Source organism: Myripristis murdjan, chromosome 13 (genome assembly GCF_902150065.1).
Source record: "Myripristis murdjan chromosome 13, fMyrMur1.1, whole genome shotgun sequence".
Lineage (NCBI taxonomy): Eukaryota > Metazoa > Chordata > Actinopteri > Holocentriformes > Holocentridae > Myripristis > Myripristis murdjan.
This window is the reverse complement of record NC_043992.1, coordinates 22,664,917-22,687,538: the sequence shown is the minus strand read 5'-3', so window position 1 is coordinate 22,687,538 and position 22,622 is coordinate 22,664,917. Positions and strand designations below refer to the sequence as shown.

General features: G+C 41.2%; 3 protein-coding genes across 11 annotated transcripts in view; 1 reads left to right on the top strand and 2 right to left on the bottom strand.

The window, feature by feature from the left end:
* Positions 1–1,919: 1,919 nt before the first annotated feature.
* Positions 1,920–18,432, bottom strand: zbtb38 (zinc finger and BTB domain containing 38). Of its 5 annotated transcripts, none has more exons than XM_030067138.1 (3): positions 14,058–14,179; positions 13,171–13,461; positions 1,920–6,380 (listed from the first exon to the last, which is right to left on the bottom strand). In XM_030067138.1, the coding sequence occupies exon 3, from the start codon at positions 6,378–6,380 to the stop codon at positions 2,655–2,657; it is 3,726 nt and encodes a 1,241-aa protein (XP_029922998.1). In that variant the 5' UTR covers positions 13,171–13,461; positions 14,058–14,179; the 3' UTR covers positions 1,920–2,654. The 5 variants fall into 5 exon arrangements, with proteins under 5 accessions (XP_029922998.1, XP_029922999.1, XP_029922997.1 ...); XM_030067139.1 differs by having other exon boundaries at positions 13,276–13,461; XM_030067137.1 differs by having other exon boundaries at positions 13,316–13,461.
* On the bottom strand, positions 14,773–17,822 carry fbxo36a (F-box protein 36a). Of its 2 annotated transcripts, none has more exons than XM_030067162.1 (4): positions 16,627–17,822; positions 15,832–15,940; positions 15,432–15,604; positions 14,773–15,247 (listed from the first exon to the last, which is right to left on the bottom strand). In XM_030067162.1, the coding sequence occupies exons 1-4, from the start codon at positions 16,744–16,746 to the stop codon at positions 15,089–15,091; spliced, it is 561 nt and encodes a 186-aa protein (XP_029923022.1). In that variant the 5' UTR covers positions 16,747–17,822; the 3' UTR covers positions 14,773–15,088. The 2 variants fall into 2 exon arrangements, with proteins under 2 accessions (XP_029923022.1, XP_029923023.1); XM_030067163.1 differs by having other exon boundaries at positions 15,432–15,601.
* The window catches only part of trip12 (thyroid hormone receptor interactor 12), a 42,699-nt gene continuing 37,222 nt past the window's right edge, over positions 17,146–22,622 (top strand). Inside the window, exons 1-3 of one of the 4 annotated variants that reach the window (XM_030067129.1) lie at positions 17,146–17,239; positions 20,605–20,751; positions 22,270–22,395. In XM_030067129.1, coding sequence (XP_029922989.1) covers positions 20,654–20,751; positions 22,270–22,395 — 224 coding nt within the window. In that variant the 5' untranslated portion in view covers positions 17,146–17,239; positions 20,605–20,653. Of the gene's footprint in view, positions 17,240–18,468; positions 18,488–20,257; positions 20,316–20,604; positions 20,752–22,269; positions 22,396–22,622 lie in introns of those variants that run through there. The other 3 variants (XM_030067131.1, XM_030067130.1, XM_030067132.1) reach the window with 3 other exon arrangements.

The window sequence follows — 22,622 nt, the reverse complement described above, 5'->3', positions numbered from 1 at the left end:
CTGTGACCATTAGGGGTGCAAAATGTTTGTATGCTTGTTTTCAATAGTCTAAGCAGCACTTGGCCTTTGAAAGAATATTTGTTTATTTCATATATTGTTATCAAATCTCTGGAAAAATGACGTTTTTGCAAATATTTTACAACAATTTCCAAAACAAACCGAACCGAAACCGTGACCCAAAAACCACAATACACACCAAACTGTGGGTTTGTTGAACTCTTACAACCCTAATGATACTGGCGTAACACTGTTGTAAAAGTTACCTTACTTATAACCAGAGACGAATCAAAGTGTTTATGAAAACAATGTTTAAATAAAATATTTAAAAAAAAAAAAAAAAAAAGAATCAAGAATTAATCAAAACATCCAAATAAAATGTGAGCAAACACAATTTAAGAGACATTTTTAGTCATATGGCAGACTTATCTCCTTTTGATGACAGAATGAATGACATCTATGTGTTCTCTCCTGTCCCTCAAGGTGATGATGCTCTGTTGTTGGGTGAAAACACACAGGCCTAATCCACAACACTGATGGTATCAGACAGCCCCAGTGAAGACTCAGGTATGCATAACTAATGTATTTCATCCGTATGTGAATTACACTGCACATTTCACTCCAAAGCATCTACTCTGGAACAGGTTACATCTAATCCTGGTGCACATTAATTTGGCAGACCATAATGCCCTCAGCTCTGCATGAAGCATGTGACAACCTGAGGTAGTGATTCTCAACTGGTATATGTTATGCAATTCTTAGGTGTGTCTTCAGATATTATTCAGATGTCAAGGCTAGTATTGTTGAGCAAATATATCACATTTCTTCATTAAGCCATGTTTTTCCATTCAAAGTAATGTAATCAGGACCTGGCCCAGCAACTCTGTAATTTGTTCCAGCTTTGTTCCGGTGTTCGTGTTTTTCTGAGGTGTTCCACAACAGCTGAAATGGCTGAGAAGCACTGATTGTATCAAGGTATCATATCAAGACAGGGTTGAATCTTGGAGTTCACATTTCTTTAGGGTTAGTTAATTGGCAGCTACAGCACTGCAGACCTGACACTTGTATTTTTTATTTATTTTTTCATTTTCCATTTTTATGTGTGAATTTTTGCAAGCATCTTATGAGTCCTTCACTGTTGATCAACAATGTAAAGATTTTACCTGAAATTTAGTGCAACTAATCTTTGCCCATCTCATAGAGCAATGGGATTCTCATTTATTCTCTTACTGTATAATTGTTCACAGAAAGTAAAACAGAAATCTGGCTCCCATTGGTTTGGGATCGTATCAGTATCAGATCATGAATTGTTATGAGTGCTTTAATAGTTAATCCTTTATTATTTACTGCCTCCATGTTACATTGGCTTAAGCCATTTTCTTAGGAAGGCGTAGGGCAGTTTAAAGAACAAACTGTGTCGAGCTGTACCTTATGTCTTTATGACTTGCTGCATCTTTTACAACAGTAGCCAAGCCACATAAATAAACAAGGAAGTAAGGAACATCTGTAGATTGTGTCTTGAGGCCCAGACTCTGCATACATGGTGGGTGGGAATGAACTTCTCAGATGGGCTCCTCGTCCATAGGAACTCGAGGACTAGAGAACTAAGTGTGGATTTAGGAGGCTGCTTGCTGAGGAACTGTTTATACTATTATTTTCTCATTTAGATCTAATAAATGATGGTAGCTTTCACACCTATCCCATTAAAACAAAAGTATTTTCTACATACTTTGCCCATCTGCCTCTTAGGTATTTCACAAACAATTCTCTTATTAGTATAAATGAGCTTTAAGTAATGTGTGGTGTGTGATAAATCCAGGCTTATGGGTTTTAGATTTAAAAGGACATGATGCTGACTGTCATATGTAGTGAACTCAAAGGCAGGAAATGTACCAGTTACTGTGCTAAACAAGGACAGTATATAACTATTCGGAATATTAACAACATTTATTTCAATAGTTTTACATGTTTTGTACATATTAAACACTCAAAAGTATTAACATTAATCTCAATGGTGCCTGTGGTAGAAATTATAATTATAACAGTGGTGCTCATTATATAATTATATTTGAATTACCAAAGTATTTAGTCAACATATAAGCATAGTCTAACTATAAAGTGCAACTCACCATGCCCAGTTAACTGAAAGGGAGACTCAGGAATGTGACAGTCTTACAATTCATGACATGGTTTCCTCAGACATATTTTAAAAAGTAAGGATGGGAACATACTAGGCAGCCATTTGGTTATCTAACACATCTTCCCCCCTCTCTGAAGCCTTACTCCTTTTTGAGACATGGAGTTCATCCTGCTCTGAAGAAACTTTCAGTAACATATTTTCTTGAGGACACAGTCATATCTCTGAGTCTGCCTTATATGCATAGAAAATGGACAAAGTACAGTCTGTGTCAGAAGGCTATAAAATATCAAAAAATATCTTCCGGAGATGTGAAAAATCATTCAGTCTCTCGTGTTTAGGAGGGAAGAAATTACAATCTGTCTTGGCATTAGGTCTTAATGGTCAGTGTGGGTCCATAGGGAAGGTTTTACTGAGCTCAGCTATCAAGACAAAATGATCCCCAAGGTGCTCTTTCACTTCCTTAACCAAAGCAGTGGCTCATACTCAATTCAGTTTCTCTCTTAACCTTGCCTAATAGTCAGTCATGGTCCTCAAAAAAGGGCTCCTGTTTGCACATCCACTTCTCTGGCTTGTGCATAAAAATGTGGGTCCCTTTAGTTTCAGGGTCATTTTTCCAAAACAGATTAGGGGGCTTCTCATGATCATCGTGACTGTTTGTTCTTGGTCTCATCAAGAGACCCTTGTAGCTATCTCTGTCTCTGTCATGGGCTTGTTTTTTTGATGTTAGATGCATAGAATGTTGGGCACCGATGCCTTTTTTACCCATTTTATGTTTCACTTTTGAGGTTGACAAGGAAAAGCCTGGGTCAATGCATGATGACAGTGAACTTTTGATACTGGAATACGAAATGTCCTGGTATGACTTTGAAGTCACAGACACATAGTCAGTTGTATCCTCAATTTTAGGCTTAATTTTATCAATGGAAAAATGTCTTCTTCCCACCTTGTCACTTTTCATGTCAGTGCTAACTTGATTCTCAGTTTCTTCTGTTTTGATAGCCAGTTGTTTAATGTCTTTGCCCAGGTGTGTTGACTGTTTAGAACATGGAGGGTAGGTGTCATACTTATATCCCTTCGCAGACGTCTCCTGGTGTTTTTTCTCATGGCTTCTCTTGGTGGCAAGGTAGAGAAAACGCTGGGGACAGAAGGAACAGCGATACCTTTTCTCTGTGCTGGGGCTCCGGGGTGTATTATCAAAGCAAGAGCCATTTTCCATGCAGCTGTTGCAAACGTAATCACCACCGGCAGGTACCTCACCAGGGGGGCCCTGCTTACCACAGGTCCGACAGAAACATGGGTGGGAGCCAATAACATGTGCTCTCAGACCAGACTCTGTGATGAAGGAGCTGTCACAGATGTCACAGTTGTACGTGGCCCTTGGGCTGCTGTTCCTGAGACTACGTTTCCCCTCTCCACTACTACTTTCATCGGTCACCCGACATCTCCTCTCTATGTGGGCCTCACTAGTAGCATTTCTGCTTACAGATGTTACAGGGTAACTGTACTGCTTATCTTTTCTGTGCTTGAATCTGAGCTTCTTCCTCTTTTTTTTAGCTTTGTAAGAATAGTAGGGACGCCAAAGTTTATCACCTGTGTCACGGTCATTGGGATCATCATATGTCTCTGACTCTATGGCAGAACTGACTTCTGCTCTGAGGCGCAGCCTGGGGCTGTCTGAGTTGCCTCTTGTTGGAGGGCACTGACTTGGGCTCTCCACCTGACTCAACTCCCTGATTCTCTTTTTTTTTCTGGGGAAAAGCTTGGAGCCTTTGATACGGCGGCGGATGATGGCCTCGTTGCCTATTTTCACTGTTATCTGGCAGAGGGGCATTGTTTCACCATCCACAGATGGACCTGGGCATGCAGGCTTGGCAATATATGTTTCAGTCTTTGCACCTACCACTTTATCATGTGCTAGACTCTCAGTGCCTGACAGAAGTATCTCCTTAGTCATAGCCTCAACTCTTTTCGCTGCAGCTGACAACTCACCTAGCTTGTTCACAGTGTTCAGAGAGTTTAAGAATGGTATATTATGACTAATGTGTTCTGTGTTCACCAGGGCATGAGTATCGTCTCCATAACCCAGTGCAGGGGACTCTGTATTGGGTTGCAAAGGTTTTGTATTATCATAGCTAATGAAGGGTGAGCTACTGTGCTCAACCTCTTTTCTTGAGCCTCTCTGGTGACAACTTTCCAATTCAGTGTTCAGGCTTTGGTCAATATTTTGGTCACATGGCTGGTCAAAACTGATTCGAGGCGTTACTGATGCCACCATCTTTGTTGTAGCCATGAATGTCACAGGCATAGGAAATGGAACAGTATCAGGGTTGGTGATAATACTGTTCTCTTCAAATGGGTGTATAAGAGAATTGCTGTCTAGTGGGGCTTGATCACCTCCTTCCACACCCTCTGAATATGTCTGACTGTATGTCTTGTATTGTCTCTTTCGAAACTTCATAGGCAGTAGCCTGTAGAGTTTGATGGGATAAACGCTGGCTTTGAATCCACCATTGGCTGATTTTTTCTTCACAGCTAATCTGGGATCAATGCCGTGAAAAGACTTCTGATGATTCTTTAAGATATAGTAGGTCATGAAGGTCTCCAGGCAAAAAATGCACTGGTACCTCCGTTCACCTGTGTGCCAGATTTCATGCTTGGTACGATACTCTGCCAAGGCAAACACCTTGTTACAGTAATGACAGGGATAGGCCCTCTGCCAGGAATGCACATTCTCGTGCCGCTTCAGACTGGATAGCGTCACATAGGCCCGTTTACATACACTGCAGTTGTATATCCTCTGGCCATCACCTGGCTTTACTGCCCTGTCCACAGTCCGCTGAGGCTCAGATTGGTCCAATGGAAGAGGCTCTTGGGTGTAAGGGGTGGGGAGGTCAGCAGAGGGTAGTTGTGTCACTGGATTGTCTATGTTTGGCATGTTATCTGAATGAAGATCCACTTCTTTGGCCGCTTTGTCATTTGAGTCTAGTTCAGGTGGGACTCTCAAGGCCTTGGGACAGACCTGCTCATGGTTACGTAGCCGTTTGAGGTGCATGAACTTCCTGTGACAAAATTTGCAAAACAAATGACTGACAAAGCGCTTTTTATGTACTTCTGTGTGAATGGTGAGAAGAGCTTTATTTGTGAATATCTCAGGACAGTACTCGCATCCATAGATTGAAATGCTGTCTTCTGTGTGAGGGGAAAGTGTGGGTGGCTCTAACTCAATTTGAACATTATCAGCAGCTATAGGTACCACTGTGTCTGTTCTCTTTTCTGTTTCTGCCACTGAGTCAAGTGGAGGTGGTGTCATGACTGGTACAGGTACTGCTGTGACACCATCACCTGATGTGGGGCTGCCATTATTTGGTATATCTATGTGTGGTGCAGCTGGTGTAGGAAGTATACTTCTACACAAAGTGCCTCTCAGCCTGTGGCGCTTTTTGAGTGGGCCTGCATTCCTGTATAGCAGTTGCTTTGGCTGTGGTGTTGAGGGCTTTTTGTTGTCCCCCTCATTGCTATCGTTTTGCTCGGTAGCCTGTGTTACAGCATATGAGTGTTCTGAGAGGGCATGTGTTGTTTCGCTGTTCCCAGTGAGACAGGAGGTGGTAGGACAGCTGGCTGGGAGCTGTCCCACATCTGGTGACTGCCGCTCCCCGTTGGGTAGAACCAGAGGGGTGAAGGGGTTGTTCCCAGGACACACTTCAGTGATAGAGAAGGCATTGGTGATCCGTGGCCCTCTGGCAATGTCCATCTCCTCAGGCCTGAGAACCTCCTTCTTTGTTTTTTTAGGCACTGGGGCCTTGCTGGGGTCTGTAGTTTTAACTATCTCGGGTAGGGTTTGTGTCATGCTTGAGCCCTGCCTCTCTTGCTCAGCAAGTCTCTCTAAATAAGGAATTCCTAATTTTTTTCCTGCTGCCACAAGACCCCCTGTGTCCTCTGCACCAGCTGATGTCACCTTAGAGGAGTAGATGAAGTTGAGGATACTGGCGAACACTTCAGACTTCAGGTCCATTAGCTCTAGCACTTGGCTGGAGCTCCAGGCCTCAGGAGCTGTCAGAGCATTTCTGAAGTACCCGCTGCAGGCTGCCAGGATGTTCCTATGGGCCCGAAACTTTACATCCTCAACCACAATGGTAACATCACAGAAAAGGCCCTGTGAACGCTGCTCATTTAGCTTGCTAAGCACTGTGTAAGGGTGCGTGCTATCCATCAGGTTGTGAGTACAGGGAGACACCACAGTCATCTGTAAAAGGAACAAGAGGAGAAAAAGAGAAACGATTAGATTGGAGGCATTACAGAAATTAAAGATCTGACAGCCATAAGAGTGTTATAGAAACATAGAGGATGTGTGTCAATTTTATAATAGGAAAATAAATTGCTCCTCTAGATTGAACACTAGATGGCAGTAATGTCCTTATACATTGGTCCAGCATAAAGAGTCAGCCCTGCTGGCTGACACAGACAAAGATGGGGATGACACCCTGACCTTTTGCATCAAATAGCCTGGAAAAAAAATTGTTTTATGACTGTATCTTCTGAGTCTATAGTTTGCTCTCTTTCTTTCCTCTTCCACTCACACTTTCTTACTTTTTCTGTTACTTATATTCACTTCTTGTTGTTTCTTTCTCTCTGAAAATGTGCTGCAGCTATCTTGGCTCGGTCTCCCTTGTAAAGGTGATGCTTATTGTCAGTGGGACTAATATAAATGAATCCAATTGAAAAATAAGCTGTCCTAGCAAAGTTTGGAAAGCACTATGGGCAACATATGTTGTTTTTAAAATATGCTATAGAAATAAATTTGGCTTGACTTGACTAGATAAAAAAAAAATAAAATAAATTAAAACATTTAAAAAAGTTAATCTAGTATTTTGTAACAGGCTAGATCTCACAGACTGAGAATGAAAACACTGTGACCGTCACTTTGTGACAGTTGCTGGCAAATCCTTTGTCAGTGTTAAGATGTGGGGCAGTGATAACTTCTAGAAATGGGTTTATGACAGCAGGTGCCATTCAAATCCCAGCTGGGAGGAAATCTGGGTGAGGAAGAGCAGCACTTTCCCCTCCCTCATCAACCACTGTCAAAGTGCCTTCATCATCGAACATCAAGACATCGAACTGTAGTGGTGCTGCTTCATAGCTAACAGGTCGTTCCCCCCTAAACATCTCCCTGACTTTCTTCATATAAGTAACAATGTGTTCTTAGTCAATATGTCTGGTTAGGTAAGCATCAAAAAGGTTGGCACTGAGCAATTGTTCTATAACAACTATAACTAAAAGAAATCACAGATATAATGATTGCCTGTTTAATGTTCTGATTTTTGTGGGGATTCATGTTGTTTCTTTTTGTTTTCTCCACATATGACCTAAACTGGTTCAGTGCATCTTTAACCCCGAGCATAGTTACGAAAAGATGGTCCACCTTAAAAAAAGACCCACCATGCGTAGGGTGTCTTGGCCTGTACCTGGTGGAGTGGGAGCTGAGACATGCTGTGACTCATTCATTCATATCTCTGTCATCATTCCTCTAAATTACATTCACACTGGCCAGTTTCCAATTCGGCGTGCTATCACAGCTCATGTAGCAAGTCTCATTCTTCTTAAGGTTAATGAAATGAAATGCGGACAGTTACGCATTGGTGAGTCATATGTCCCCCATGCTCTCTGCATTAGTTCACTATTAGTAAGCAGTGGAGGAATACTTTGACTTGTCTCACCCACAGAGCTTTGTCAACTCAAACTATGGGAACAGTTAATCAATATCCTGTGGGGGAGAAGGTAGTCAAAAAGAATTGTTAAGATCAAGTACCACAGAGGTAAAATTAGCGCTGTTATGAAAATAAGAAATACTGACACGATTAGGCTTTTTCATCTAAGTTGTGCTGCTAATCTGACTGTCAGGACAAACATGTCTTAGTCCTATACAATTACTATAAACACACAGTGCTCCATGGTATATATAGGCATTGCAGATTCCTGGTGACATGGCTGATGTGGTTCTTTGTATATGGAGTGAAGAGGGTATATATGGATTCGTTTTAGTTCTGTGATTAAGTAAAATCATCTGTGAACTCCAACTCAGACAGGAAGTTACAGTCTAATACTTTGTTTCTTTGAAAGAGGATATGCCCTCCCCCACCCCACCCCCGAGATGCTTTAATTGTACGTGATCAAAGGCAGTGAGTGTTATACTGTTTTTGTATCAAAGTCAGTGTGTTTTGAGTCTGAACTTGAGTCACTTAGCATGTCTCACATAGGATGCTGAATGTGTCTAAGACAAGTATATTCTTGCATGTGGTGAACAAACAGCCCTGCATAAAGATCATTCAGTTGTCCAACTATAACTTAGAGAGGAATCACGCTTTTTATTTTACTGTAATCTATTTAAAACATTCTAATTTATTTCGTTTTATCAAACATTTAAATTTTAGTGTTGCATGAAAGTCTTACTGTAAGCTTATGTCATACCAGGGGTCCCCAACCTTTTTTCATCCAAGAGCAACTTTGAAAAAAATGAAAGTGGCCAGGAGCTACTTGTGTCTTATATTACTGACATTTATTCACATATTGTATCAAACCACTCGTCAATTAACTTTATATCCATACTAGCTAAATGCAGCAACTTTTCTTCTTATATCAATTGTTATCTAAAGCCCACATTTTGTATATAAAAAACAGTTCACAACAAAAAAGCATGTGGTATGTATTTTCTGAATCCAAGTTTAAATTTCAAGGTATGAAATTCACGACATAACATATTAAAACCTCTTAAAAAAAGTCATCTTAAAAAAGTCACAGAAGACTTAGCCTACTTATTGATATATGATAAATTGTTTCTGTTCACATCATCATCATCAAAAGCTCATCATCATTTTATAATAAGTGCATTCACTCATTTCACAATTAGATGACTGTCACTATATGAAGAGGTGTGTATTTTTTTGCTTATGTTCACTCTTTTACAGTCATTTAAATGTTCATGTATTTAATTTAGATTTCACAGCATTCATATCAGAAAAAGCGGCTTCACAAAGGCAGATTCTTTCAGGGCTGCTTGGTGGATAGTTTTGTAGTCAGGGGGTGTGGTAGCTCGCAAGTTTCTCATTGGAGACCCCAATACCAATTGAGAAATGTGCAGCCATCCTGTAGATAATATGAACATGGCAATGTGTATCAGGAAGCATTTTTTGAACAGCAAAGGGGTCCATGCAGCAGCTATTTTCTCCTTCACTATCTTTGGAGAGGTTTTGGCACTGAAAAATGAGATAGTGGCCTGTGTGGAGTGTTGATCGTTTTGGGGGTAACATTTGTTCCCGCTTCAGACTAACTGGAGATATTCATTCTCCAGTGTTGCCTTGGTTGATTGCTATCCTGGAGGCAGCCGTGCTACAATGATGAGTTTGAGTTAAAGGAAATCTTTGTTGTGAACTTTCACTTTGTTCTGTACGCGCAGTAAACGGAAAACTGGAGAGCATAAATTCCTAATGATTTAGATGTGATTCAGCCACCACAAATTATATTGCAAAGAAAAACTCAAGTTATATTATCATTGGACAATTCAGTTTCATATCTTTTTTTTTTTTTTTTTTTTTTTTGCTTTTTTAGCTTTTGCACATACTCTGCAATTTTAAGGTATAGATTAATTTAAAATATTTTTAAATTATTAAAACAGAGTGCACATAAATTTTGCCAATGATGTCATCCAGTGTTTATTATTATTGTTTTATTCCTATTATTTTTGTTGGTGCCACAATTACAATATGGCCGTCAGTATTCGAAGCGTCTCATATTACTGAAAACGCAACCAGCCTCCTGCCTCCCTCTCAGACAGGCCTCCGTTGTCACGGCAACATGCTATGGCGCAGCACTTATTGGGATTCAGCCGGATGGCGAGCGACTGCATTAGCCGTCCGGGTATTTGGTCTCCTCTCCCTCTCACAAACAGCCTGCCCTTTTTGAGAACCTGCAGCACATAGCAGTCTCCAGTGCAGTGGAGGTTTGCCTTTGTCTCCGCTTGGATATACTTTGTATGTGCGTGTGTGTGTGTGTCTTTGTCTGCAGCAGAAATGCAACCCAAAGGACTTTCTCATCTGCTAAAAGCAAGCGATATGCTGCAGCCTTGATGCTGATTTGTCTGGGTTTGTGCCGCTTATTGAAGCACTTTCATCTTCATGTCATTCTTGCAGGTTGCTATTTTACCATTTTTGATTTCTCCAATTTCTCCCCATTGTTGTGGTTTGTTGCTACCACACTGAGCGGAAATTTTGAATTTGTCACAAGCGGATATGTTTTTGCCACACCCAAGCTTACTTTACCTTGAAAGCTCACATGAAATATTTTTTTGCTTCACAACCTGTAACATGAAATCCCCTTGTACTAAACCACAAACCAAGAAAAGGCAGTATAGTATACACACAGTCTTGTCAAAAAAAAAAGCGAAAATGTCAAAGCAAAAGCCATACTTCACGCACACCTGCAAAGCGTACTTCCGTACAATACACGCTGTAAATTTGGGGAAAACATGCAAAACATACCTTAGTAAATCAGAGAGAATGACGCAGGGCAACAGGAAACAGTGTCATGCAGTATCCCTCTTCTGTAGCTCTAAATACACTCTAGTATACATGAAAAACAGTTTCGCTAGAGCAAGGTGAAAGTAGTTTTTTTTTCTATGATGGTCGCTGAACAGTGGTGCTGTCAGAAGCAGAGCTTTTTCTGACGTCTTTCTTCCTCTCCCTCCCTCTCTCTGTGCAGATGACTCCAGCTCCAACGTCCTTCGCCTCTAACCATGCAACCCAGGTCCTGGGCTAGTTCTGCCCTGCCCTCCTTTGACTGGTGTTCCCTATGTCCCTGCTCTGTCCTACTACGGCTATACGGAGAACCCTCAGTTTATAGAGCATACAGCTCAACTGCAGTATGGCTCTGCCTCTGTGCTGGCCAGGCAGCTGAAGCATTCTGCAGCCGCTAAGCAGGAAACGGCAACTTTTATTAAGCATGGCAGAGGGCTGTAGCGAGAGTAGAGAGATGCTGGGTGCTACATCACACACCAGCACTGTACTCGATGGAACCGCGAGAGAAAACGCTCAGCTGCACGGCTGGTAGCAGTGTACAGTGAGGAGCTCTCTGCTCTACCAGTAGTACAGCCACTGATGTACTGCATCTCCCCAGTGCCATACCAGCCCGTTTGTGACACATCCTCATATTGACCAAAAAGGAAAATCTCTTGCGTGAAGCGAAATGATCCATCGACCACAAATAAACAACACACACCCCGAATGCATCACGCTACCCTATCTATTTCTTGCTTGTGCATACAGATACACTCTCTTTGTCTGTGAAGCAGTATATTACACTGAAGCCTTTCGCTCATTCTTACATATCCACTCTGGATAGGTAATGCAGAGCTCAAGTGAAAATCATAGTTATTACTGTCATACTGTGTTTCACACTAATCAACAGGGAGATGATTGCATTTCTCTCAAAATGGCGGCATGCATGCTAAATAAATTCAAGGCAGAGGGGAAAGGAAAGAGAGTCCTGCTACCAGCAGGGACTGTGGGTATACCTATATAGAGGCTGCTGATTGATGCAAAACCAGCAGATGCGTCAGCACTGCAGACGAGGGGGAGGGGAAGAGGCTGAACCAGACATGGCACTGTGAGCCTCTCAGAGAGCAAGCAGCTCTTTTATTTACATGACTGAGTACAGAGCCGTATTTTATTTTTTCTGTCATCCCCTCACACCTTGCTAAAACCCACTTTAAGCCAATGTTAAAATTGTTTAATTCTGTGTACTCTTGACATCAAATAACACAGTAGTAGGTGCTAAATTATGATGTTTACACTCACTCATAGCCCTAAAGGAAAGGAGTGTGTTATTCATAGTGGCTACGTGTGCTCTCTTCTCTCTGAAGTGCACTTGATGATAAATCTCAATCTTAGATGTTGTGATCTCTTGTTCTCTTTTCCATGTTCATCATGCATCACATGGTAATGTGTTTGTGATGAAGATGTACACGATCAACTAGGAGCTCAGTTAGCTGCTATTTTTGGCGCTGGCAGAAAGGCCTGGCTCCTCATTACCTGAATGCTCTGAGGACCACTGCGTTAGCCTGGAGAGCATTCGGTGGATTAGACTGGCAGCAGGTCAACCCTCACACTCTTATAACCTGCCATGCTGGGGCATGTTACTGTGGCAACCAACAGAAATATGAGGTTACCAACTCAGTAAACCCTTTCACACAGTTTTAATGTGACATGATATGCTCCACTCTACTGACCATTCCTTAGCGCTCCATCATTTCAAACTTCACAGCTCCCTCTACAGTGCTCCCTTTTTTCTCTTCTGTATTGCTTTGAAAATTACAAAGTAAATTTCTATATAGAATATCCTAATATTTCTTTGGATAGCTCTCACTTGGATATGCTAAAACTAACTGATTAATTAATTTTTATTAATTTACAGATTGGAACTTGCAACTGAACAGTTTTTTTTTTCTAGCATTTGGCATGGTTGGACATGCACTTTTCTCATGTCATAATCACAAAATGACTTCAAACTACTTTCAAATAAATTATGCAAACTGAACAAATTCATGGCCAGTATTTCATAAATGAAACCAGAGACCAATATGAAACTGGATAATTTTCATTCTGAGCTGAAGAACCAAGATCCGTGAAGTAGTATTCCATGCAGGTGTTTGGATATTAGGCACGTGTCATTTTGTCTATGTCTAGTGGAACCTGTCAAGCATTTTGTAAGCACCGCCTAATCACCCACATTTGACATTACAGTGAGGATGGTCTCAAAACCACAGGACAAAGCACACAGGCCCCTGTGCCTCCGCTGCTTAGTGAGCCCAGCTGCGGCCTGCAGGGACACTGATCAGCAGAGAGACAACAACCACAGCGCAGGACTGAGTAGGCCTCATTCTCATTCTCAAAATATTCACTCACTCGCAACGTACAAAGACACTCATCCCCCCATCAGCACTTGTATTGCAGGCGCAACAAGCACTCATACTCTTAGTAGCCTACCAAAATGCCTCTTTGTGGAGGGTCTTGCTGGGCCTGTCTCTGCCGCTGTGGAAGTGAGCGGTCTCTCTGGTGTTTGTGTAGGAGGAGGGAAGGAGAGTGACTAACCCAGCTCCTGTGCTCCCTTTGGCCTAGTTTAGAGCTTTACCATCTTCCTCTTCGCTGTTGTCTGGTGGCTGTGGACTGTGGTTCTGGCAAAGACTCCCTGCTCCTCTTCCTGCTGTGTGGTTGCCTTCTGGAGACTGCTGACACTGCTGCGTCACTCCCGCCGCATCACTGACCCACAAAGAGGAGCTGAGAAGGAGGGGTGGCGTGTGGTGAATGTGTGGAGGCAGAGGATAAGCAGCAAAGAACAGGCTCTGCTCAAACAAACAAGCGGATGAGGCTTCCGCTCTGCCTCAGTTTGAGGCCTAGTCGCTGTGGTATTCAGGAAGTGGGTCTGGGAGACAGATCTTTTATTGTTACGTAATGAATATTTTTCCTCCCAGACTAGACTCAGCTGAGAAGGCGGCGTCCAGTGTTCTGTGTCTCAGGCTAATAATAGGCCTCTGTAGCAGTGAGGGTTGCATGCTGTCATGGCAGATCCACTTCAAACAGTATTTTAGATTGAGGAACATGACGTCACTGATTTAAAATTAATAGAATTTTTTAAGTTTGTTGTAAAATGACAACACACACATATGATTCCTTTGGGTCTAAAACGGGAAAACGGAAAGCCTTATATTATTTGTAGTTCTATCTTGTAGTTCACATTTCTTTTGCAACATTTATTAGAAAAGAAACAGACTTAAATTACCTTAGTATATTACTGTTTTGTTGACATGTATTATGCCATACGTTGTCTCTGATCTATTAAAGTATTTGTTAGAAACAGAGAAAACAGTGCATACCTGTCTTACGTTAGTGTAGCTTGCTTGCATAGGTTTCAGTTGAGGCAGGGCCTGTATGGCAGATGCCCTTAGAGACTTACACTGGGTAAGGTTTTAAATCCAAAACAAGTGTAGTGTACGCTTTAGGCCTGGGTATGGTGACGAGAATTACAGCACTTGTTTTGCACACGTTACCTAGGGTTTTATTTGCTTGACCCTCCTCCTTCTAACATCTGACTCTGGTTTTCACTGTCATGTTGCTCCCTCTGCTGGCTGCAAGGGTGAATATAGCACAGCCCCTCATCCAGACCATGCACATAGCTGCTGTCCTAGCTTGTTTCAGAAGCAGTGGCGGAGATGTAATGGAGTGCAGTGGGCCTTCAGCAGAGGGCGCAAGAACAGTGACGCTGGGATTCATAAACAGGAAGTACATTTTCAAAATGACCTTTGACCTTGATATTTTAGCAGGATTCCAGTTTTTTGCAAGAACAAGTTTTAGAGCCCCGTTGTTCTGGGCCTTCTTGGTTTTGTCCTGTGGTTCTATTTAAAAGTTGCCTTTAAAATATTCTGAAAACACAGTGGTACAAGTAATGTTCAGTTATATGAGCAACAAGATCACTCCATTGAACTCCACCGTACTAATGAAGGAAGATTGCACAGGTGCATCTTATGATTGATCTCATACAGCTCATTTAATATAAAAAATCTACACTGTTTGCAGCATACTTTATGATTCATTGAACACTAGGGAGAGGCCTGTGTGGTATTACTGATTAGCCTAAAAGCCATCCAAACAGTAACAAGAAAGTAAAGGCAAGTAATGCACTAGTCTGTTTGAAGAACAAAACAGTTGGCACCTTTATTAAATCAGTGGATTGACAGTCTTTTGTGGGTTACATATATGAACATTAACTTTACAATTTGGAACATGTGTGAACACTGAACACTCTAATGCCATAAAATGCTGGCGGTTGCTGTACAACATACACAAATTAATATAGCTTATCTTTTTGGTGTACGAGACAGGTATATGAGAACAGCGCTGAAAGTCTTTAGCTGCTCCTCTTCTTCTCTTTAGGTCCACTGGCATTGAAGAATAAAAAGAAGACCTTTCTCCAGCCCATGGCATTGGCTAGGGTCTCCATGTCAGGGGTGAACTCAGCACAGCGACTCCTCACAGTCTGCTCCCAAAACTCCTCAGAATTGCAGAGCTGGTATATTCCAATCAAAATACAACCACAACACAATACAGATGCACAAATGTGCATGTGTGTGAGCAAACACATTCAAGCTCATCTGACATGATGTCATTCTTTGAGCAAAACAGGCTTTTTGGATGAAACTTTGTGAAGACTCCACTCCTCTGCTCAACAATGAATTTTAAGAGGCCCTCACCTTTCTGAACTTACGAGTGGTCTGTGCAAGCTGTGTTACATCCCTCAGGGGAAGATAGGACACGATTCTCAGCAATATGTCATCAGGCAAACGCTCCAGGTAGTCAAACTCTCCCTGACAAAGTGCTTTGGTGTAGTGCAGTATCTTCTGGCCAAAAATGATACCAACCTCTTCTGGAAAAGAGAGTGGCAAGGCATAGCCTGGACATCAGATCTGTGGAAACTTAAACAAGCTTTTGCTATCAAAGAGGAAACTTCCGTCAAAGCAGAGTCCTAAACAGAGCCCTTAACTATTTATTTCTCACTACAGAAAAAAATTACAACTAACAAACAACTTCTTCAGTGCCATGGACATACTGTAAGGACATTGGACAGTGAGTCTGTTGAAAAGGAAAGCTTACGCTGAAGACTTTTGTCATGTAGGAAATCATAATGGGATTCCTTCAGCTCTTTGGGTGCAGCACCTCGGAATCCAACTCGCAAAGAAATTATCCATGATCTCCATTTTACCTAAAGGGAGAGCATTTCAACACACTAACTCCTGTGGCAGAATGAAGACATCATGGTGTAATTAGTAGCCTATAATGCATCAACTTGCATGCTGTTGTGGAGCAGAAATTTCAGCAAATTGCATATAGAGTGTTGAGTACTACTAACAGCTATACACTTGCAATAGCATTAATAAGAAATTAACAGTAGATATCTGTGGAGAATTGCTGTTTTTTAAATCCATTATAACATTAGCCGAATTCTACTACATACACAGCTGCGAGTAATTTGGTAATCAAATGATACAACATACATGTATGTTGTATCATTTGATTGGTCGTTGTTGCAACAACAACGACCACTATTAATAATCATAATAATAAAGGTTTGCATAGCACTTTTCATGTGCCAGCAATTCAGTTCATCAGTGTCAGTGACACAGAAACAGAAAAGTCTTCCTTCACCTTGCCAGGAGCTCCTGGCAAGGGGAAGAAAGTTTGAAAAAAGGCTTGGGAGGAAGCTTGCTAAAAATGAAATACAAACCCACATAAGCACGTTAAGTTAGTTTAATTTAACTGATTATAATGCAACACTAGTTAGCTAACTTGAGTGTCACACAAGAACCAAGCAGCCATCAATATCAGACTTTTACAAAATTATTCCACGGCATTGTTTGTTGTAAATACGGGGATATATAAATACTCAACCTCATTTTTTGTAATGACAAGTTGGAAGTAGTCTTTTGCAGGAGGTGGACCTTGGCCACTTATTTCAAACAGCGTCTCCCCGAGCAAGGACGCCATTTTTGGACGCAGAAGTGTAACCATGGCAACGGAGAGCGCAACGGAACTGAAAAGGGACTACTAAATGGCAACGAAAGCTTATAACTCATTGTTACGGTACATATATGTGAAATAATTAGCAAATATGATGCAGTACATCATAAATCAATTTACATGTAACTGTTATGTGTATGTGTGTTGGGGGGGGGTCACGACCCAGCGGATTGATACGTTACATTTGCGACTAACGTTACCGATGTCTTTCGCCTTTTAATGACGGACTTGGGACATTAGAATATATATAGCGACTCAAATGTCTGAAGAAAACTTGTTGTCAGATTACTAATGTAGATTTTGTGCGGAACTCGTGTCGCTGGTGTTGGACTGGTGTCGAAAGCAAGCATCAAAAGTAGTCCCTGAGCGGAAGAATCACGCGGATGTATATTGCAGGGCCCTCAGCTGATGTGAAACTAGCTGGGGTAGAGAGAGAAAGGAGCTGGTGCACTGTCCGTTACAACTACAACACTGGAACAAATAGGTAACAACAATATACCTGTGGTTGAAATTTTTCAGTGACATCCCAGCTAACAGTTTCTAGGACGTTCATGATTATCTAATATCGAAATACTTTCGAGGAAAGATGACTCGGTGTTGCGAAAATACTGTCGAGTCCCGTTCCTACTTTCCTGTTTTTTGTGTCTGAGATTGAAGCAGGGAGAAGGTATCAGAGGCCATTTCTTTCGCCAGCTAATGTGTTAGCTGCTAGCCAGATCATATTGCGAATTTTAACACAAAGTTTTATTAAATTATCCTCATAACATCGAAATATTACGACACAGCTTGTCCTTGTTTGTGAACGAAACCCACCGACATTACTCCCTGTCTAGCTGACAGGATTGTTAAATCGTAAACCAGCGACAACAAGCCCTGCTAATGTTAATTAGCCTGCCAAGGTTAGCTGGTAATATAACATTCTTGTTAGAAATTGTGATACTTACACGGCTGTCCTTCAATAATTCGGTACTGATTAGGTCAGTAATTTAGTGCTATTTAAACAGCTGACACAACAGAGGCCGTTGATGTTAGCTTGGCTAGCTAACCGTCTAGTGTTTATTTTTGACAACTTACTGTTTGCTAATGGTCAATGAACAAACATTCGCTGACTAGCTTACTTGGCTAACTTAGCCATAGCTAATAGTTATTCCCGTGTCGTTGTGAACAGTACATGTTAAATAACCAGACTTATCACGGTCGCTTTTTGGTCAACATTAGTCACACATAATCGGCTAACGTTATGTCGATAGCCTGATTATTACCAGTTATGATACCTCTATTGGCTAGCGCGAGCTAACGTTACAGTGATCGCTAACGTTAGCAGTGTATTGAGAATCGGCCTTAAGTTTAGCAGTCGAGCAATCCTCAGTGAATATTCTTGCTCTTCCTAGCTAACATTAGCTAGCTGTTAGCTCTACTTGTGTATTCACGTTGACAGTTGCTACGAGTGTGATACTGGGCCTGCCAGGCTAGCTAACGACTTGACATTAGCATTCTATTTTTTTTATATATCAAAGCAGCCTATCACATTATTTGAAAATGAGCTAGCGGTTAACCAGCGTTCGTGACATCTTGTTTTCCCTTGAACTCGCTCGGCGGCCAGACACAAACCAGTATATTAGAGTTGATAGCCTGCCAAGTCAGCTAGCGTTAGTTTACTGGATACACTACAGTAAACCGCTCGTGCAAAGACGGTCCAGCCGATGCTGCCATTTTCGATGTGAAATCTCAGGTGATCGTAATGGTAGTTTGCCACATAAGCCATTCAGTTAGTGTGTAGCTAGCCGATGACTGTCGGAATTGTATGAGCAAATAGTGAAGCTGTGTTTGAATTTGACAATGCCTTTAGATGGGCAGTGAGCTGAATAGCTTGACACACCGGTACGCCAACTACGCATTTCCCTGTAACCACTGCTAACTTAGCTAGCGTAACTTTAATCAAGAGCTCGCTTTGCTATTTGTTTACGCGTGTCAGTGTTCTCGTGTATTAGCGTTCTATATCAAGTGGTAAAGTTCAAAAGGGATAGCTTTTCCGATACAGTGGGTTTTGTGGATCGATAATGATGCGACTAAGCCACTGTCAAAATGTATGGGATTAGGTTCTGAGTGGCTAAACATGCTAATCGGTAGTGCTAGCAAACTACGTCAGAAATACAGGCCTCTGTGTATCATGAGCATAAAATTTTTGGTTACATTCGTGTTTGTTGAGCGGTATAGCAGAAAAACGTTGTGCCGACGTAAGTCTCAAACTGTCTAATCAGTTAGTATGGTCAAGTAAATGTTGTGGTCGAGTGTGGCGTGCCAGTTGTCAGAATGGACGAATAAACAAAGACTAGGATGCACTGTCAGTACAGGCCTAAAATGGCCTTGTGAGCTTGCCAAGTGTGGCGTATTTTTATGATCAATGGTATCATGATTTAAGCCCTAACCCAGTGAATCACTAATGTTACATCTCAGATGGCAAAAAACATTTAATATGGAGTTTAACAGCCTTGTGCACCATCTGATGAAACAGTCTTGTATTGTATCTTAAGAACTGACCATTTTAATTACTACTGTTTATACCTTCAGGTCATTTGACTCATTAGAATGAGATAAAGATTATAATTTCTTAACTTTACATACAAGAGGCATAGTCTGTCACATCTTTGCTAACTTGATACCATGACTCTAACAATTACATCAATAAGCAGTGCTTTTGATTTCTAAAGTTGTCAGTTTTGGCCAGCAATCAAACAAGCAGTATCCACTGATTATGCTCTGTTTTGATCAGGATCAAGTTTTCTGGTTATTGTCATCTCAGCCATATAAATCTACATATATATATGCACATTGCACACAGTGACATGAAATTTCATTTCACCACAGCCATAATTCAGCAGACAACAAAATAAGATAAAAAACAGATAATACCTATTCAAATTTTAAATGTAGAGATAAATGTTACACCAATCATTTGTGCAAACATATGATTCAATACAGAATGTTGCTGCTTTGTTGGTGTATTTTGGTCTACCTTTGGCCTTGAATATTCTATGTGATATTGGCTGAAGTGATTTTCAGGGTGTTGTATACAGTTAGACTAGTTACAGTGAATTGTTGGCCACATGAGGCGGTATTATTCAAGTGTGCTTAAAAATTCTGGTAGCTATTTCATATACTTAAGATGCTGTTATACATACATGGTATCGAGACTCAGTTGCATATCTTATTGTCTGCAGAATCCTGCTTTCCCTCTGACTGTATTTTATTTTATGTTTTTATGGAGGGAGAAAAACAATGCCACAGACCCTTAGGGTTGATTAATGATGTGAAGACACTTGGAGCATAAGTGCAGCTACCCAGGTCATATTATGTGTTTTGCAATGCTGTGATAGTCTTTGTAATCCATGATTGAATTTATTTGTTTACACAAATTCCTGTCTTTGTAAAGTGAGTGAAGTCATTTGAATTTTTTTGTGTGTGTGATTGGATTGGCCAAGAGCTGTCTGGTTCACTTTCAGGTTCATTGATCTCTCTGGCAGCCCGTTACTGTCCCTCGATGAATGGTAATTTGTAATGTGAGTAATAGGATTGATCTGCTCTTTTTGGCGGGGCTTGTATCTTGAGATGTACAATCTTGAGATAATTGATGAACTGCTCCTGTCCCTGATCACTTAGAGTGGGCTAGAGGGGTGTGCTTTTGATGGTGTGAAATTGTTATCAACAACAGCTGCTGCTTATAGTACAGCAACTAGAAAAGGGAAAACCCATTGGCTGTTGAAGAGCATCCTTCGATCACTTGAGAGGACACACCCCTGCATTTTGTCAGTATTCTGAGGTGGTTTCTGTTTCTGTCTTTGATTGCAGTGAATGGTAGTGTCTAGAAAGGGTATGTCCCTTCAGGAGAGAGGTGCCAATGTCCAACCGGCCTAATTCCAATCCAGGGGGGTCACTGCGCCGTTCACAGAGGAACACTGCTGCGGCCCAGCCACAAGACCACACAGTCGCAGGAAGGTGAGTTCACCTGCATATTCACTCACATCAAAATTGTACTCTCAATTGAAAATCTCAAATTCTAAATTAAAAACCTGCAAAACAAGCAAGAGGTAAAAATGTTTCTATAGGGAGTATTGGAATGGGTTGTTAGAACAACACAGACTACAAAGGGACTTTTTTTTAATATTCATTACTTGGGTGGTGTTACATGATTTTGGAATTGAATAATATTTTAGGCATACTGCAGAACTTGTTTCTTGGGCTAGTTTTCCTCTCGTAGTAAAGGCCTGAATGCATTTAGAATGATTTAGATGTGCGTCAAACTTACTTTTCAATCAAATCTATTGTTTTCAATTGCATGGCACGCACTGCTAGTGTTTTGTTGCACTTCAAACCACCTTGCCATCTGGACCCGGATGGTGTTTCAATTTAGAGCTGTCAGAACAGAAGCTAACAGACCTGATCTGCTTTTATTTTACAGCAGTTGACTAAAAGTTAATGGGAAAGCAGAGATGAGCAGTTGTCTGGTGTAAGCCTCTCTTCCCTGGTGGTCCATTTGCCATAAATTTATTGCCTACCCAGTGTCTGCTGCGCTCACACTACAGACCACCTTCACTTGGTTGTGGTGTTACTGTTTTGTTCAGATTTATTAAATGATTGAATATACTTAACTTGTTCGGGTATATTGTAACATTACCAGCTTGGTGACAGGGGAAAGCAGCTTTATGCATCAAACTGTGGAGCACTTACAACCTTAATTATCACATTTTCAGCAAGAAAACACACCTATTAACTGTCAGTGCAATCAACAGTTTGGCTCCTTACAAATTGCTTATCGCAAGTTCCATTGTTTGTGCCCAGCACAGACTGGTAGTCTTGTAATCTGTGCTGGAGAGAAAACCCCTGCCTTTCCAAAACGCTTCTGTTTCAGTTCACTGCTCGGTGACTGTATCAAGCTAGCTAACTGTCTATTGCTATTATTTGTCCAGGTTAGTGCCATATAAGTTATGATGTTTTGGTGTTGGTGGTGTTTTTATCCAACAACATGGACAACAGGCGAAAGAGGTGATGTGACTTTCATGTGAAGACAGTGTGCAATGACAGTGTACATGTCTTTTGCATCGGCAAAGACTGATGATGATGATAATCCTTAAGTCTACCGTTAACTTACCCATTGCAGTTGTGAAGCTTGTTGGGTTGTTCAGTGGTCTGTTGATGCAAGAATTTAGACGCCTGCCATGCAGTCTAATAGAGTATCAGAAGATGAAATTTAAAAGGGCATCAAAATTGCTCTCAGTGCCTTCAGGCCTTAAACGTGAAGCTTACTGTATCCTCTTTGCTCATAAACCAAAATTAGTTAATTTATCTTTAGCTAGTTTTCATGTTACTCCAGAGGTGTTCCTTTGAGCTGATAATGATCACATGATATGCAGATGTAGTCGACTAAAATGACTCAGTGGTTAATTAAGTCTCTCATTCATGGAGTAATTACAGAAACCCACATTGTTACTTGCTCTTCAATTTCCAACCTTACAGGTTGCAGTCAGAGCAGGTAAAACATAAAGCAAATTCCCCACCTGAAAGTAGAAGACCTAATTCTAAGGCTTCCAAAGCCACGCCCAGCTCAGCCTCTGGCCAGCCCAGAGGGCACAGCTCAAGAAGGTACCCTCCTCTCTACTTGGTGCTCACCTTGTGTGTGTTTATTTATGTGTGTGTATATGTGGGGTGTGCACTTTTTGCATTAGTGTCATGCTAGATAAAATTCATTAACAACTAAGGTCAATGTATTGTGCACCTTTTGTTTTTATTGCAGATCTGAATGAATACAATGAATAAGGCAGTATACTTTATCATTTTGTCTTCAAAGTTTGGAGAATTTTCTAAGATGG